Below are 16,413 nucleotides of genomic sequence, written 5' to 3'. Positions count from 1 at the left end.
TATATTGTAACTACCCTGAGACCTTTGGGTATACTAATAATAATAATAATAATAATAGAATGTCACTTTTTGTACAGTTTATAAATCTATAGACTAACCAAAGTTGATGACAAGAAGAAACCATTTCAGTTCTGCCATGTGGTAAGCTCATATTTTCCCAGCCCTGATGGTAGACTTTGGGATTGATTTTGGGACCTCCTGCATGCAAGGCCAAATGTTCTACTGCTAAGCTGAGGTCCTTCTGCTTCAGAACTGAGGCGACTAAATGGGAAGGGTAAAGAGCGAATGAGAAAACATGGATGCTGATGGACCTCCTTCTGTTACTTGATTCCATGGCTGGACAGTAACATTTCTTGAGAATCCTGTGCCCCTGTACTTTTGTGTGTGTATGAGAGCATGTGCTGCATATAGACAAGAGAGCACATGCGAAAAGTTCTTACATAACACAAAGTATAAATGGCAATTCATAGCTCACTGGGTGACCTTGAGCCGGTCACAGACTCTCAGCCTAATCTGCCTCATAGGCTTCTTGTGAGGATACAACAGGAAGGGAGAGACCATCTTGAACTCCTCAGAGGGAAAACATGATGCGAATATGATAAGAAACAAATATGTCTTGATCCAGCAAGAGAGAATGTGATAGTAGCCTCCTGGACTGTCTGGATGCTGCAGGGGAAGACCTATCTGCATTCAGAGCCACAGGTGGTTAGGCCTGCCTGAGCTCTGGCCCAGGAAGCCATAGATAGATCAAGGCCACTAATTTGCAGGCCAGCCACCTATTTGCTGGCCCTGGAAACAAGGTGGTGTTAGGACCCAGTGGCCAGTCCAAGGTGGCAGCAGCGGTTTGATGTTTCAACTTTCCGTCGTTCTATTTAAAGACTTTCCTGAGTCAGGAGAGCCGAGCTGCTGTGGATGACAGTTTGCTTCGGGCAACCCTGGAGAGTATTGAGTAGAGGGGGATAAACACAGCTAGGGAAAGTGACCTGGGGGACAAAATGGAGACCGACTGCAACTATGAGTCTGACGGATCACCTGACGTCTCCATGGAAGATGAAGAGGAGGATGAATATGAGCCAAACAGGTACGATACCTTTCAAAAATGAGACTCTGCAGCCTACTTACAGGCTGTCAAGAAGTTCTGGAGAACTGAAATGGGGAGAAGTGCCTTTGTGCAAATGCCGTGCGGCATCAAAAAGGAGATGAAAGTTTTGAGGATGAGGGGGAGCTTTCTGACGATTCTGAATGCAGCTGGTTGTGATTCTGAAAGTGCCTGGCCTGTGTGCAAAAGGCATTTTCTATTTAAAGATCCTGCGTTGTGCCAGTTGGATTGGCATCTCCTCCTGCTCCTTCCGAGCTGGCTCGTCACTGCATATCAATCTCCATTACTCTCAGGGTGTGTGTGTGTAAGTGAAGCGGACGAGTCCTTTATTCTTTTAAAAACTCCATAACCCACGGTGCAATGAGAGGTGGGGGAGAACTTTAATTAAAGAATCGATTGCTTGCGGGGGGTGTGTGTGTGTGGAAATGAGTGGTGGTTGTGACTCAGTTTGTGTTTGGAGGCTACAGGCCGTTTGGGTTTCATGTACTTTCGGCATGGCTTGTTGCTTGGTCTGACAGCACAGGGCTCCTAAAAATGGGGTGATTTCAGCTCTGCACCCAATAGATGAATGGAAAGGGCACCCCCAAAAGCAGTAGCAGATGTACGTATATAGTTAAGGAGGATTCCTAGCCAGAAAAGTTTACCATGATGGTTCCCAGTTTTTGGTTCAGGACTTTGTAGCAATAAGCCCATTTTGACTACAAAATAGAAACTCACACTGAAACCAGGGAGGTCTGAACTGCTGGAGGTGAAGACTTGGTAGTACAGGGAGCCTTGTCTTGCCGCTTTGGCTCAAGATCTGCTGTCACTTGGTTATTGAATTGTCCTTTTCTCCTCTCCCTGGAGCCGTCCCCCATGAAGACAGAGCCCTAGCCAGCATGCTGGTGGGTGGGGTGGGGGGGCTACTAGATCACTGCCTTACCTGCACAACTGGTTTGCCCTACCTAGATTTAATAATAATAAAAGAAGACGACATCTTGCTTTTAAAAGAGGGAAACCTCTAGCGGCAAAAACTGGTTCCCCCAAAGTCGTCATGCCACAGATCGGTTTGTTTGTTTCCTAAAATTGATTGTGAAAACCCTCAAAGTGGTTTACAGAAAGACAAAACGATAGAATTGAGGGGAAATTCACAACCGTACTTTAAAACCTACAAAAGTTAAAATATAAAAGCAGATTAAAATCAGCTCAACTTTCTATGCATCTGGGAATCTTTTTATCAGGCACCAACTGAAGGTGCCTACTTGATCTCAAGAGGCAGGGTGTTGCCACACTAAATGATCAAGTTCTTACAAAGGCAGAACAGGTCTTATGCAGCTCCAATTTCGTCCATCTGCCCTCCTAAATAACATAAGAGGAGTCTTGCTGGACCAGACCAAAGCCAAATCTTGTCCACCATTCTGTTTCCCATAACAGCTAACCAGATGCCTATAAGAATCCCACAATCAGGGTCTGGGTGACATAACTCTGTCCTCCTCACGCTCCTCAGTGACTGGTATTCAGAGACATATTGCTGCTACTGGAGGTAGCATATAAGCATGGTGAATAACTATTGATAACCTTATCCTCTAGTTTTGTCTAATCCCCTTTAAAAACTGTCCACACTGGAGACCCACCACTATGTTTTATGGTAGCAAATACCGTAGCTCATTTATGGCACTGTGTGAAGAATTTCCTGAGGCTGAATTTGCAGCTCAGCTTTGTTCTCCTGAAATTCCCCTGGGGCAAGGTAGATTTAATACTGGAGGTGGCTTCAGATGGATGTTTTATTGTGTGATGGATCCTCTTGTAGAAAGTCCCCACAGGATATCATTGGCATCAAAATGCCAGGCCATATTCCCCCAGCCATTAAATCTTCATTTACCCTTTTTGTAGGAAACCCATTAAGTTAAGGCTGGATACTTCTTTTGTTTTCTTTGATGGGGTCCCTATTTCTTCATGCTAGCCATTTAAATGGCAACACTCCTTTGCGAGATGGTTTGCATTTTTAATTAAAGGGTAAACGCTGCATTTCATCTGCGCCGAAGATAATTTGTTGATGCGCAATCATTTCTGGGTTGAACGGTGCATACAATTGCAACCACCCTGATACTTATATGCATGGTGCTTACATGTCCTGGTGCTCTCTGGTGTGTGTACATATCTCTAATAATGGATTAATACAATTGCCTGCATTTGCAGACTTTTCTTAGCAGTGCAGTTATGGGAGCTGTCATGATCGGCTCCTGCACCTCAGCATGTACCACTACGCCACTGATTAATATAGCAAGGATAAATGGCTTTGCATTACTTACACGTAGTTTAATTAGCCAAATGGATTCTCTGTGTGTGTTGCTTCTGAAGAAGAATGGGAATGTGATTAATGGAAATGACTAACGTGACTTGATAAATGTGTTGCCTGTCTCTGGGAACTCGCCCAAATGATCTCTTATGCTGCGCCCTGAAGTGAGGGTGGCTGTAGCGTTAGTGGTTTTTAAAAATGTAGCTGCAAATTCATCTTCAGCACGAGAGCAAGCTGGATTAGGGAAGTGGGAGCAGAAAAGTGAAGTTGTCTTGCCCTTTCTCTCTCTCAAGCACTCAAAGTGTACTTATGACCCAGTTGTACCAGCTGCTGTGCTGAGGGCAGAACTACATTTTATGGGAGGCAGCTGCCAAGATCAGCGCTTCTAAAGCAATGATGTCAAAACACAAATAACAGGGGTTTTTAAAATGCAGATTGCATAGTGGGGAAGAGAGGAGGAAATTACACTATATTCCCCCACTAAAAGAGACCACAGGCACTCAAAACCATGGAAATTAAGAGCCCAAACCACTGAAGTTTTTTGCCTGGTGTCTAAAATAAGACAGAGATGCTGCCAGGTAAAAAAAAAAAAGGAGAGGTAAAGGACCCCTGTACGACTAAGTGCAGTCAAAGGTGACTATGGGGTGCAGTGCTCATCTCACTTTCAGGCCAAGGGAGCTGGCGTTTGTCCACAGACAACTTTCTGGGTCATGTGGCCAGCATGACTAAACCACTTGTGACACAACAGAACACAGTGATGTAAACCAGAGCACACAGAAACGCCGTTTACCTCTCCGCCTCAGCGTACCTATTTATCTACTTACACTGGGATGCTTTCAAACTGCTAGGTTGGCAGGTAAGCCTCTCTGGGGACAGCAACCCCAGATGCAGGGAGCCACCACAGAAAGGGCCCATTCTCTTGTTACCACAGTGTGGGTCTCCAGTGAAGGGGCCACATGGAAAAGGGCCTTAGATGACACTTGCAGGGTCCAGTTTGGTTCACGTGGGGAGAGGTGATCCTTGAGGTATTGAGGTCCTGAGCTGCATGAGGCTTTATATGTCAAAAACAGCACTTTGAATTCAGCCTGGGCACCAAATTGGTAACCAGTGCAGTCATGCCAGAATTGGTGTTTATATGTTCAGGTTATCCTTCCCCAGTCAACAATCTGGCCACTGAATTCTGCACCAGTTGCAGCTTCCAAACCATCTTCAAAGGCTGCCCCACATACAACATATTGCAGTAATCCAACCAGAGGTTACCAGAGCATCGACTGCAGATGCTAGCCTATCCCTGGCCAGATAGGGGCACAGCTGGGACACCAGTCAAAGCTGATAGAGAAGACACTCAGTGTCACCGAGGCTCTTTGAGTCTCAAGCTACAGGAATGGACCTAGAAGCACCACCAAGCTAGGTGCCCCCTCCTCCAGAAGGGTTACACCCCCATTCAGAGCAGGCCCACATCCCAACAGAATCCACAGAAGACTTTGGCTCTCACATAGTGCCACCAAGCGGTTGCAAAAAGCACCCAGAAAGTCAAGGTCAAGCCAAGGTTAGGTGCAAGAGATCAGATCCAGGGTGAAATGTAATCTGGGTGCAACTGAGGAGATGTGCTGGAAATTCACTCCCCAAGATGTAGAGATGGCTGCCAGCATGGGTGGCTTTAAAAAGGGATTCATGGAGGATAAGGCTACACATGGATACTAACCACAACGGCTTTGCTCTGCTTTCAAGGTATAATAATAATAATAATAATTTATTATTTATGCCCCGCCCATCTGGCTGGGTTTCCCCAGCCACTCTGGGTGGCTTCCAACAGAATATTAAAATACAATAGTCTATTAAACATTAAAAGCTTCCCTAAACAGGGCTGCCTTCAGGTGTCTTGTAAAAGTCTGGTAGTTGTTCTTCTCTTTGACATCTGGTGGGAGGGCGTTCCACAGGGCGGGCGCCACTACCAAGAAGGCCCTCTGCCTGGTTCCCTGTAACTTGGCTTCTCACAGTGAGGGAACCGCCAGAAGGCCCTCAGCACTGGACCTCAGTGTCCGGGCAGAACGATGGGGGTGGAGACACTCCTTCAGATATACTGGACCGAGGCCGTTTAGGGCTTTAAAGGTCAGCACCAACACTTTGAATTGTGCTGGGAAGGCAGTAGGACTGCAGTTGCTGGGAATCGGGGAGAGCACTGCTGCTTTCAGATCCTTCTCGCAAGCATCCCATAGGCATCTGACTGGTCACTGTGAGAACAGGATGCTGGACTAGACGGGCCTTTGGCCTGATCAATCAGGCTCTTCTTACGTTCTGATGCTAAGTGAATTTGGCACACTTGAACACAAATCCACTCCCCAAATAAATCTGCTGTATTTTTTGCTCTATAAGACACACTTTTTCCCCTCCTAAAAAGTAAGGGGAAATGTGTGTGCGTCTTATGGAGCGAATGCAGGCTGCGCAGCTATCCCAGAAGCCAGAACAGCAAGAGGGATTGCTGCTTTCACTGCGCAGCGATCCCTCTTGCTGTTCTGGCTTCTGAGATTCAGAATATTTTTTTTCTTGTTTTCCTCCTCCAAAAACTAGGTGTGTCTTGTGGTCTGGTGCGTCTTAGAGAGCGAAAAATACATAGCTTTCTTGCACTAAAGAAAGAGAGAGGAAAATACACTGGGAAACATGGGATAACAGTCGTGTGACATGATGTTAAATAGCCTCCCTGCCAGCAGATCATCATGAATTCTCAATAAACCTTGGATGCCGTATAACCTTCCTACAAACTTGGTGCAAACAAATCAGGGCGAATACTTAACAAACAAGTGACCCTAAAGTTCTCTGGTTTCCATATGTAGCTCAGTCACCGGCTTGGATGCAGTTCTGATTTTGAAGGAAACTGCTCAACTGAATTGGTGGGACTTGACTGTCTGCCAGAGCCAAAGCTGGCCGGCCTCATATCATCCTACGCTGGGAGGTTTGCTTCATTCAAAATAAAACACAGAAGACGTGTCAGTGAGGCATGAGACACTGATCGATTGCAGCAGGTCTGGGCAATCTGTTTGGCAGTGAGCACTGCATTAAAAAGTGTGAAGATTTGCTGCTGTTACTGTACCTGGTCAATATTTCTTCTAGTTAAAAGCAAGATCCTAGTACATATTGCAGGGATAGGAGAGAGGCAGTGGACGAGGCGCCAGGAGAGTTCTGTGTATAATGCAGCAGAAATACGGTTCCTGTCAACATATTTGTTTATGAATCCTCTCTCACCTTTCTTTCTCCCCTGTTTAATTTTAAGAGTCTAAAACAGATCTAAAACAATGGTTTGTCTCTATTCAAGCAACAAGAGCCTGGTTTCTAGTTGGGTTAATATTTTCCCATAGCTTTCATGTTTTAACTGAAACACCTTAGATTAATGTAGGTAGGTATCCAACTCTGAAAGGCACGTATTCTGTATCTTACAGGGTGGCCATGTGCCCTACTTTAGAGAGGACACTTCTCTCTTTGAAGGAGTCCTCTGTCTGAAGGGCTGTCCAGTTTAAAGATGAGGAACCACAAAAAGGGAGAGGAGGGACTTTGAAGTTGCCCATTAACTTTTAGTGCATAAATATCAGAGTGAGCAGGCACATAGACACTATGGTGAGATGTACTATACAGTGGTACCTCGGGTTACATACACTTCAGGTTACATACGCTTCAGGTTACAGACTCCGCTAACCCAGAAATAGTGCTTCAGGTTAAGAACTTTGCTTCAGGATGAGAACAGAAATCGTGCTCCGGCGGCACGGCAGCAGCAGGAGGCCCCATTAGCTAAAGTGGTGCTTCAGGTTAAGAACAGTTTCAGGTTAAGTACAGACCTCCGGAACGAATTAAGTACCGTATTTTTTGCTCTATAACACGCACCCGACCATAACACGCACGTAGTTTTTAGAGGAGGAAAACAAGAAAAAAAATATTCTAAATGAAATAGTGGATATATGATTTTTGTGGTTCATGCTGTGGCCACAGACATGTGATCTGACAGTGAGTTTGGAGTAGCCCAATGCAAAAAATCCTGAGGATCCATGTGGATCCATGCTTTGTAACCACGGAGGAGGGAAGGAAGGGGAACCATGGATCCTCTGCTCACGACTGCAGCAGATCCCAACCACCACCCACAGGTATTCTCTCCATAACACACACAGACATTTCCACTTACTTTCTAGGAGGAAAAAGTGAGTGTTATGGTGCAAAAAATATGGTACTTAACCCGAGGTACCACTCTATTTCTATTGAAAAATACATTTTTGCACCCTTCTGAGTGGCGTGTCTTGACAAATGAGGTGCACCAGCCTCTGTCACTATATGGCTTCAGCATCCATTCCAAAGGGGCTGCTGGATCAGGCCAATGGCCCGTCTAGTCCAGCACTCTCTTCTTCCAGGGGCCACCTCAGTGCCTGTGGGAATCCCTGATGGACAGCTGATTGTCTGGTGCTTGGCTTTGCTGGAATTGTTGTTGTGGTTTTGTGGTTTTTATTATTTATTATGAGGGGTTAATAAGAGGATTTAAAAAAATACATTGTTGTTGCATTATAACTTGTTAGCTGCCTTGCATTCCTTAGAAAGTAGGCAGGGTGTAGGTTTTTTATTCTTGAATAAATTAAAATTATTTTCCATGAGATCACACTTACAGTCAATGCTATAATGTGCTGTAATAGAAAAAAACACACGTAATTGATATATTTTAATCTTCTGTGATTCTGTTTTTAATAATAGTAGTAGTAGTAATAATAATAATAAGGTTATAGTTTCTTAAAATCTTTTTTTTTTTTAGCAGTTTAAAAAGCCTTAATCAGCATGAAGAGGTAAAATCGGATGCCATGGATGCCATTCATAGTGAAGATAGTGCACAGATGTGGGAGACAAGTTCAAGTAGATGTTCCACATCCCAAGCCTCAGAAACTAGTGCTACGTCTGGTGTTTATAGTATGGAAAACTCCTACATGGAAGGTCCTCCAGGGAAATCTATATCTTTGATGGATGAAGGAAAGATGGTACAGAAAAGAACAAGGAACTCACCATTTCAGGTGCCCCTGTCACCAAATGAGAAAATGGGCCCAGACAATGAAAAACGTGGCTTTTCTGGAAGGCCAACAGAAGCAAAAGCATTGGAAAGAGAATTAGATCCTGCTGATCCACAGTCATGGACCCTTCAAGTGCAACCTTCAAAGATAAAAAACTATTTGGTACAAATTACACAGGAAGCGGTGGATCCATTGCCAGAAGAAAAAGAAAATGTTTTCATGAAAAAGGCAGAGCTGCCCCTCGAAGGAACGGTAAGAGCTAAGATTCAGCTACTCACTGCAGCATTGGAAGAAAGAAATAAAAAGATTTTCCGCCGGGTGAACAATATAGATTTGCCTCCGCCTACAGTTGTTGTAGTCAGGAAGCCAAGAGAACCACCCAAAAAATTCACCAGGCAAGCCATGTTCCAGGCATCTTTAAAGCATCTTGAACAACAAGCCACCATTAAGAATAACCAGAAGGAAATCCTGCATCTCAAGCGTATGCAGGCAATGCTTGCAAAGACTGTTCCCCGTAGCAGAGATGAGGAGCGAGTGCGGCGGTCTTTTCTGCCTGAACCTCCAGATAAGGCTTCCAAAATGGTACCACCAACTTCACCGCTGCATACTGACAAAGCAAAGAAGCTGGACACTGAGTCACATTCCCCCGCCACGCGAATGACAGCCCCAGAACAGGCAAGGTTTGCTTCACCAGATCGTCATGACAGAATGGAGAAAAGGGGAAAGCAATCTCAGCTTTCTAATACAGCAAATGCTGTGTCAGAAAAGTTGCCCAGCCTCCTTGTTGAAACAGAGGAGGAGGAGGCGGAGGCGGAGGCGGAGGCGGAGGCGGAGAAAATGTGGCCTCCTCCACTTGTTTCTACCAAACCCCTTTCCCAGCCTGCTAATGAAGCAGAGAATCAGGATGACTCAACTTTCTCTAAGCTATCAGAATCTGCAGCTCAGGATGTGCAGTACCCAAATAATATTGCTGCTGAGCAGTTTGAGTCCCAAGATTCTCTTTTTACTGAAATCAGAAACCCAGATATTGGCTTCACAATCCCTTCACAATTTGAGATCAAAGATTCGGGCTTGTTGCATTCTACTGAAGAGGCAGGGAAGCAAGACATCCCTGTTTGCTCACCTGAACCCGCAGAGCCTGTGTCTGAGCAGGCAAAATTACCTCCTCCAGTTAGTGAAAGAGAAAAGCAAGAAGAGAAACAGCTGGAGGCGGAAAATTCAAAGAAAGAAGAGGCTCAGGAGCAACCAACCACACTTTTGCAAGCAGAGCCGGCACATTTGATGTATCCGTTGAAAGAATGGGAAGTTGGGGAAGCTGAAACTGCACCCAATTTATCTTCTGCAGCTAGCAGAATAGAAACACAGGAGCCTCAGAGCGATTCCTGTGAAGTTGCAGAGGAACATATTGGACTTTCACAGCCCACACACTTCATGGGTGGAGCAGAGAAAAGAGAAAACGAGCACCTGGAGCCAGATTTGGCAAAGGAAGCTGTTGAGACACAGGTATCTGTGACAGCATCACTACAGCCAGAACAGTCAGATGCACTGCACTCAAGAAGTGAAATTAAAAATCAGACAGCACAGCCAGGATCTCAGTGGCTGGATTCTTCACTCCCTATTCCCGAAGCACAGAGAGAGGAAATCCAGCAACACTCTCTAGCGTGTGCACAGTCAGAAAGCGAACATCCAGTCATCTCTGAACCTATAAAGGCAACACAGGGATTTGAACTCTTGGAGCCACCGCATCTCAAAGGTAACGAAGTCAGTGCAAACTCTCCTGCTGAAGCACTCGACTCTTCAGAGCAACTGTCATCTGTTTCATCTGCTGAGAAGGTAGAAATGTTGAAGACTCAGCAGCCTTCACTAGAAACTGTAACACTGCTTTCAGAACAGCGATGCTCTGCTTTACCCTACCCAACAGAGAAAATGGAGAAAAAAGACAGCCTGCCTTGTTCTCCCGAGACAGCTGCTGAAACAGCAGAAGTATCACTTCCCACTGCCACCTTCCAAACGGCTGAAGTAACAAAAGTAGAAGTTCATCCCTTGTCTCCCACAGAAGTTCCATCAGAAGAATCAGAGTCTATTTCAAGAGAGCCGGATGTTGCCATAGATAGGAAAACAACTCAGCTGGTTTTGCCTTTATCTGTAGAGCCTCCAAGTAAAGCATCTGTTCCACCCCAAGAAGCAGCAAAAGAAGAAAACCAGCAATGCCCACCTTCAGATGCAAAGCTGAGTTCTGAGGACCGGGATGAGGAAGGCCAGCAAGATGGTTGGTTTCCTTTATTTGAAACCACACAGTTGGAACCAGAACATTCAGCTGAATGTGAATCAACAATGCAGAGCATTAAACAGGGTTCCTCTGCATCATTTCCGTTAGAAGAAGCAACTGCATTGCGTTCTGTTGATGATGCAGATAAGAAAGAGAGGCATCCTGACAAATCCATCACTGAGCCTTCACTGCATCCTGTATTCATGCCAGGAAAACAAGGGAGGATGGAGTCAGAGATTGAGCAAACGACTCATCAGTTATCATGTACAGTTCTTCCAATGGAATCAGTCAGTAAACTGCAGTCAGAGGAGGAAATGGAGGTCAATGAGATCCAGCCTCATTTATCTGCAACTGGACAAGATTTATCCCAGTCGGTTTATTTGACAGAACCACAGGAAGACCAGTGTGTTGCAGCAGCAGCGGCAGCCCTTGAATCTGGTTCTTTAAGTATACCATACACTGAGGTTGAATCAGAGAAATGTGACACTACAGAACCAGCATTGAAAGAGGTGACATATCAGGCTATTCAGGCTGTCACTGCAGAAATGGAAAAAGACTATCTGAAAGTGTCACATACGGTATCTGAATCAGAAAAACATTTAGAGGCACCTTTCCCAGCTCAGAACACAGAGGAAGGAAACCTTCAGTCACACACATTTGTGTCTCCAGAATCAGAAGATGAACATGTCATCTCATCAGAAAGAGAAGAATCTGAATTTTATCCACTCTTAACTCCAACACCTGAATTGGGATATCCTACTGCTGGTTCAGAAACACAGGAGAGTCAAAGCTATTTATCTGATGCATTAAATGAGGCATTAAATGCATTAAATGAGCAGCCAAGCTACTCTTCCTCAGTTCTTGAGGATAAAGGCAAGATAGAAGAAAACCAAACCCCCTTTCCTGAAACTCCAAAAATGGCGCCAGATGAGTCACTGTCCTTTGCAGCCTTCCTCATTAGTGAAGCCAAGGGAGAGCCACTTGTGTCACCTGTGGACACAAAGATGACGCCAAAGGAATCAAATTCCATTCCAGAAGATTTTGTTTCTGAGGAAGTAAAAGAAATAGCCCCTCCTTCCTCACCTTTATCCTCAGAACAACTTTCTAAGGAAGTAATTTCATCATATGCTGCTGTTGAAGAAGAGAACCAAGATCAGCCTCATTCACTTCTGAGGGAAGAGTCAAAACATCTGGATGCTGGAGGGGCAGATGTGCAAGGCGGTCAGTCTCATTTGCTTGTTGCAGCACAGCCTGAAGCAAGGAGCCAGGACATTGAGCTGCGTTGCCCCAAAACAGCACAACCAGAGCTAGAAGATGTGACTTTGCTGAATTCTACTGAAGAGATCCAGAAGCAAGAAACTCCCCTATATTCACCTTCCATTGTACCATCTGTACAAGAAGAAATATTGCATCACAAGGGAGAAAGAGAAAACCAAGGAACGGTAATTTTGGGCACTGAAGAGACACAGGAGGAAGATGCTCCTCTAAAGTCACCTGTCCTACCACAGGAGTTGGAACACCTACGTTCACTGCAGTCAGTAAAAGAATCCCAGGTGGAAAGGGCTCAGCCTTACTCTTCTGCAGCTGTTCAAGATTCATCGCAGCTTCCTGGTGAGACAGGATCGCAGGAAGGTCAGGGCTACTTTAACAAACCTGCAGAAGTGGATTCTGGAGTTTCTAAGTTATCAGAGCTGACGGATGCAGTTATGGAGCAAGAAATCCAGGCACCAAGGACTGAAGCTGTCAAGTTAGAACGCAAAGAGTCTGCTTTGTCAGTACAGGAAAATGAGAAAGTCCAGCATCCACTGGTAACTGCACCACTGGAACTGGAACATTTAGGTTCATCTTATTCCACAGAAACACAATTCCCAGGAGAGCCACCACCAGATGCATCTCTTCTCACTGAGAAAGCAGAGGAGCAGGAAGTTCGTTCACAACCAGCATCAGTCTCACCAGCATCTGTATTGGATCAATCCAGCTCTGCTTCACTGGATCTAATTGCAGAAGTTGAGGAACAAGAGACCAAGCATCCTCCCAAAGTAGCTAACGTGATGCCAGAAGAACCCTTGTCTTTTACAGCCTTTCTCTTTGCTAAGGCAAAGAAAATATATACTACTTTGACCTCAGAAAAAGAGAATCTAGACAGTCAGCCTCCTTTCAAGGAAGCTGACTTGTTAATAGAAAGATCAGAAAGCATTTCAACTAGCCCCCCTGAGACTAACGTAACTATTAACGAAGAAACTGAGCTTCCTACAACACATTTTGAAGTGGAACAGTTTGCTAGTAAACCTGAAGCAGATGTTACTTATGGAGATGAAAGGGAAAATATTTCTGAGACTCCTACGCTACCTAATTTAATTCCAAATGAGCCTTCTGATGCTGTAATACCAGAGCCCATAAATGATATTTTAACACACAACTTGCATTCCTCAGTATCTTCTGCAGACTCACATACGACTGACAACAAGACAATACAAATTAGTGCGGGAGACTTTTCGAAAACGGAAGAAATCAAGTGTTTGCCTAGTGCGGAGATAACTTTGAAAGAGCCTGAAAAGGAATTAAAAGATCACGAGAAACTGAGGGAGATAGCCATACCTAGTGTTGAACTTCGTCAAGGAAAAGAGATTTCTGAAGGTAACAAGGTAGTGAATATTCATGCTGCTCCACTCAATTCTTCAGCTGATAAAGAAGAAGAGAAGCATATGCCGGAGAGATTAGAACACCTGGAAACAGCTGCATTGCAGAAAAGAAAACCATTCCATGATGCTGGAGATATGGCTGTTGACCAGGAATTTTCAAGGTGCAAAATAAGTGTAAAAACCTCAGAAGGCATAGAAGAGGACAATCATGAAAATAAGGAAAGCAAATCAAATGAACTTGTCAAGGAAAAGGGGGTCCAGGAAAGTGTAGAAAAGAAAAAGGAAGTTTCTATTGTTCAAGAAAGCAAAGAAGATGGTGGTGTAAATGATAACGGTATAGATCACATTGAAAAGCATACTGTCGTTGATGAGACCTGCTTCATCCAGACAGGAAACGAACAGTCTTTTAAGGAAGTACAGAGGCAATTTGAAGTTATCGTGGAAAATTGTGCAACACTTCCAACTGCAGGCACAAAAAATATTATAGAGTTTTCTTCACTAGAAAGAAATTTGGATGAAGGCTTCGATAGAATGGCCGAGAAAGAAAACACAACAGCTAGTCATGAAGACCCTTCAAAAATATTAATCAAAGGTGAAATAATTGATGCTGTTAGGGAAAAGGATGAAAACACAGAGGATAAGCTTAACTTGGCAGGTGAACCCCTATCTAACACACAAAAAGATGTGCTATCCCAATCTCCATTAATTTCTTTGCCTGCCACTACAGTCAATCCTGAGCTTCTTGAGGTGCCACCTACTTTGGCATTTTTATATAAAGATCTTTATGAAGAAGCTGTGGAAAAACCTAAGGAAGATAGCCATAAATATCCATCAAATGAAGAGACTGAGAATACTGACGTATCCGCTCACACCAGAGGCCCTACTCGAGATGATGGTACTGGAATGTGCTTTGAAAGGGATGTTTCTAAAGATGACACTCCAACTTTGGAAGAGTCCCAGAAGAAGCAAGTTCTAAAAGATAAAGGTATTAATGAACAAGCTTTAACCCTACAAAGCATTTCAAAATGTGCAGATGAACCAAGTGAAAAGAAGCCTCAGTCTCTTCACATTCTAACTGAAGCACATGCTGAAACGGAGGTCTCGTCACCAAGGGGAATGGTGGAACGGCTGGATGACGCATTGGTAGATAGACCAGCTGAGATCATGAGTGACATAAAAGTTGGAAATGGTCAGCCCACAAATGAAATTCTTTTTGGAAGTGGGCTCTATGGTTCAGGAGCAAGTAATGAGGAACTCAGTCAGAGAAGAGAAGATGAATCCTTGGGCTTTGAAAGGGATGTTTCTAAAGCTGATGGTCCAAATTTGGAAGAATCCCAGAAAGAACAGGTTCTAAAAGATGAGCCTAGGACTGTAAAAGCCTTAAATCAAGCAAGAGTTTCAAAAGGTGAATATGAATTAGATGACAAGGAGTCTAAGCCTGTTTACATTCTAGCTGAAACACATGTGGAAACAGAGGACTTGTCTCCAAAAGGAATTTTGGAGGGGTTGAATGATGCATTGATAGATAGGCCAGTTGAGATCATGGGCGACATAAAAGTTGAAACTTGCCAGCCCACACATGCAGTTCCTTTTGGAAGTGGGCTCTTTGGTTCAGGTGCAAGTAATGATGACAGCAGTCAAAGAAGTGCAGACGAATCCTTGCCTGAAGAAACAGGCCAAGCATTACCAGAAGAAACGAGCGATGAGGAGTCTTGTCCAATACTTGATTATGCAGCAAGTGTCTTTGAAAATGCAACATCTGTGCAAGATGAATCAGAGGAAGTTGCAGTTGGCCAAAACCAGCAATCTGAAATAACAGACGCTCATGTGGTTGTCCCAAAACCTGTTGAAGAAAGCACACAATCTCATGCAGCATTCCACCATGTTAGCCCTCCCTGGCAAAGTGAGGGACAACCAGAAGACCAGTTAATAGGACAGGATACACAACCTTTAGACCATAAACATACTCTCTGTAGGGACACTGAGGGACAAACATCTGAAAAAAGAGTAGGAGAAAATATTGTGGGTGATCTAACCGAGTCCAACACAGAGGCAGCATACCAACCACCACCTGAAGCAATATCTGACAAGCCTTTTGGGGAACTGGACTACTCTCTGTTGTCACATGATTTTGATACCTATCCATTATATTCAATTAAAGAGGAAGAGTCCAGTGACATTGATGAAGATCTAGCTGAGCTCATGGACTACGAAATGGTTAGCCGAGATGATGTCTTTGAGGAAGAAACATCATCAGAAGTGGTTCATGAAGAGCTGCTGTTTGATGACAGAAAATCCTCAGACCGCATTAGTGATAGTTATGAATTTGTGAATGAAAGAGAGGCAAATACGTATGCTGAGGAAGAAGAATTTCAGTTGACGGGTCTCGACAAGCTACCAAGAAATGTTCCAGAAACTGAAGTCCTACAGAAAGAATCAGATCATGAACTGTTAGATAGTTATTGCCGCCAGTGTAAATGTCCCATCTCTGCTGAGGACAAGCTTTCTGGGGAGCATAAAGAGCACACTGTGACAAACTTGGATATAGCTGTGACTGAATTAAAGGTAAGCAATTAACATTTTTGGAATTACAGCCCTGTGTTCTCATTGAAACTGATGCTTAACTAGGGATGCTTCACTGGACTATATAAGATACACTGCAGTATCAGACAAGCCAATAAAGGTTAGTGACCTAATGTAGGCAGATTGTATTTGGTGACATCCAATGTTAGTCATAAACAGGCTAAGATTAAAGCCATTGATTTTCAGTGGATCTACTTTGATTATGGCCAACATTGGATATCACCCATCGTGTTTAATTTGTCTCACAGTTGTCTCTGACGAAGAGCAATTTTGCTTGGAAACACACCAGGCGCAACAGCATTAATGAAAGTGTTTCCACAATTAAACTATATTCTTAGCCCCTTGTGTGGGAGTGGTCACCTCTTTTTTCTGGCTGGAAAGAATGCAAATACTAAAAAAAATCCCTTGTGCCAGGACCTCCACTCTGACCAAAATTAGTCAAAATTAGCTGGGTGATCCAATGATGGCTTTCCTGCATTGCATCTGCTTTGGCCCTTAGTTTGGAA

At 44.1% G+C, this 16,413-nt stretch overlaps 1 protein-coding gene across 4 annotated transcripts in view; it reads left to right on the top strand.

The window, feature by feature from the left end:
- Positions 1–507: 507 nt before the first annotated feature.
- Positions 508–16,413, top strand: part of CMYA5 (cardiomyopathy associated 5) — a 50,070-nt gene continuing 34,164 nt past the window's right edge. The window contains exons 1-2 of one of the 4 annotated variants that reach the window (XM_082191823.1): positions 508–1,081; positions 8,164–15,889. In XM_082191823.1, coding sequence (XP_082047949.1) covers positions 996–1,081; positions 8,164–15,889 — 7,812 coding nt within the window. In that variant the 5' untranslated portion in view covers positions 508–995. The remainder of the gene's footprint in view (positions 1,082–8,163; positions 15,890–16,413) is intronic. The other 3 variants (XR_014212101.1, XM_082191822.1, XM_082191821.1) reach the window with 3 other exon arrangements.

This window comes from Podarcis vaucheri, assembly GCF_965113315.1.
Source record: "Podarcis vaucheri genome assembly, chromosome: 11".
In the NCBI taxonomy this organism is placed as follows: domain Eukaryota; kingdom Metazoa; phylum Chordata; class Lepidosauria; order Squamata; family Lacertidae; genus Podarcis; species Podarcis vaucheri.
This window is presented reverse-complemented; position numbering and strand designations above follow the sequence as displayed.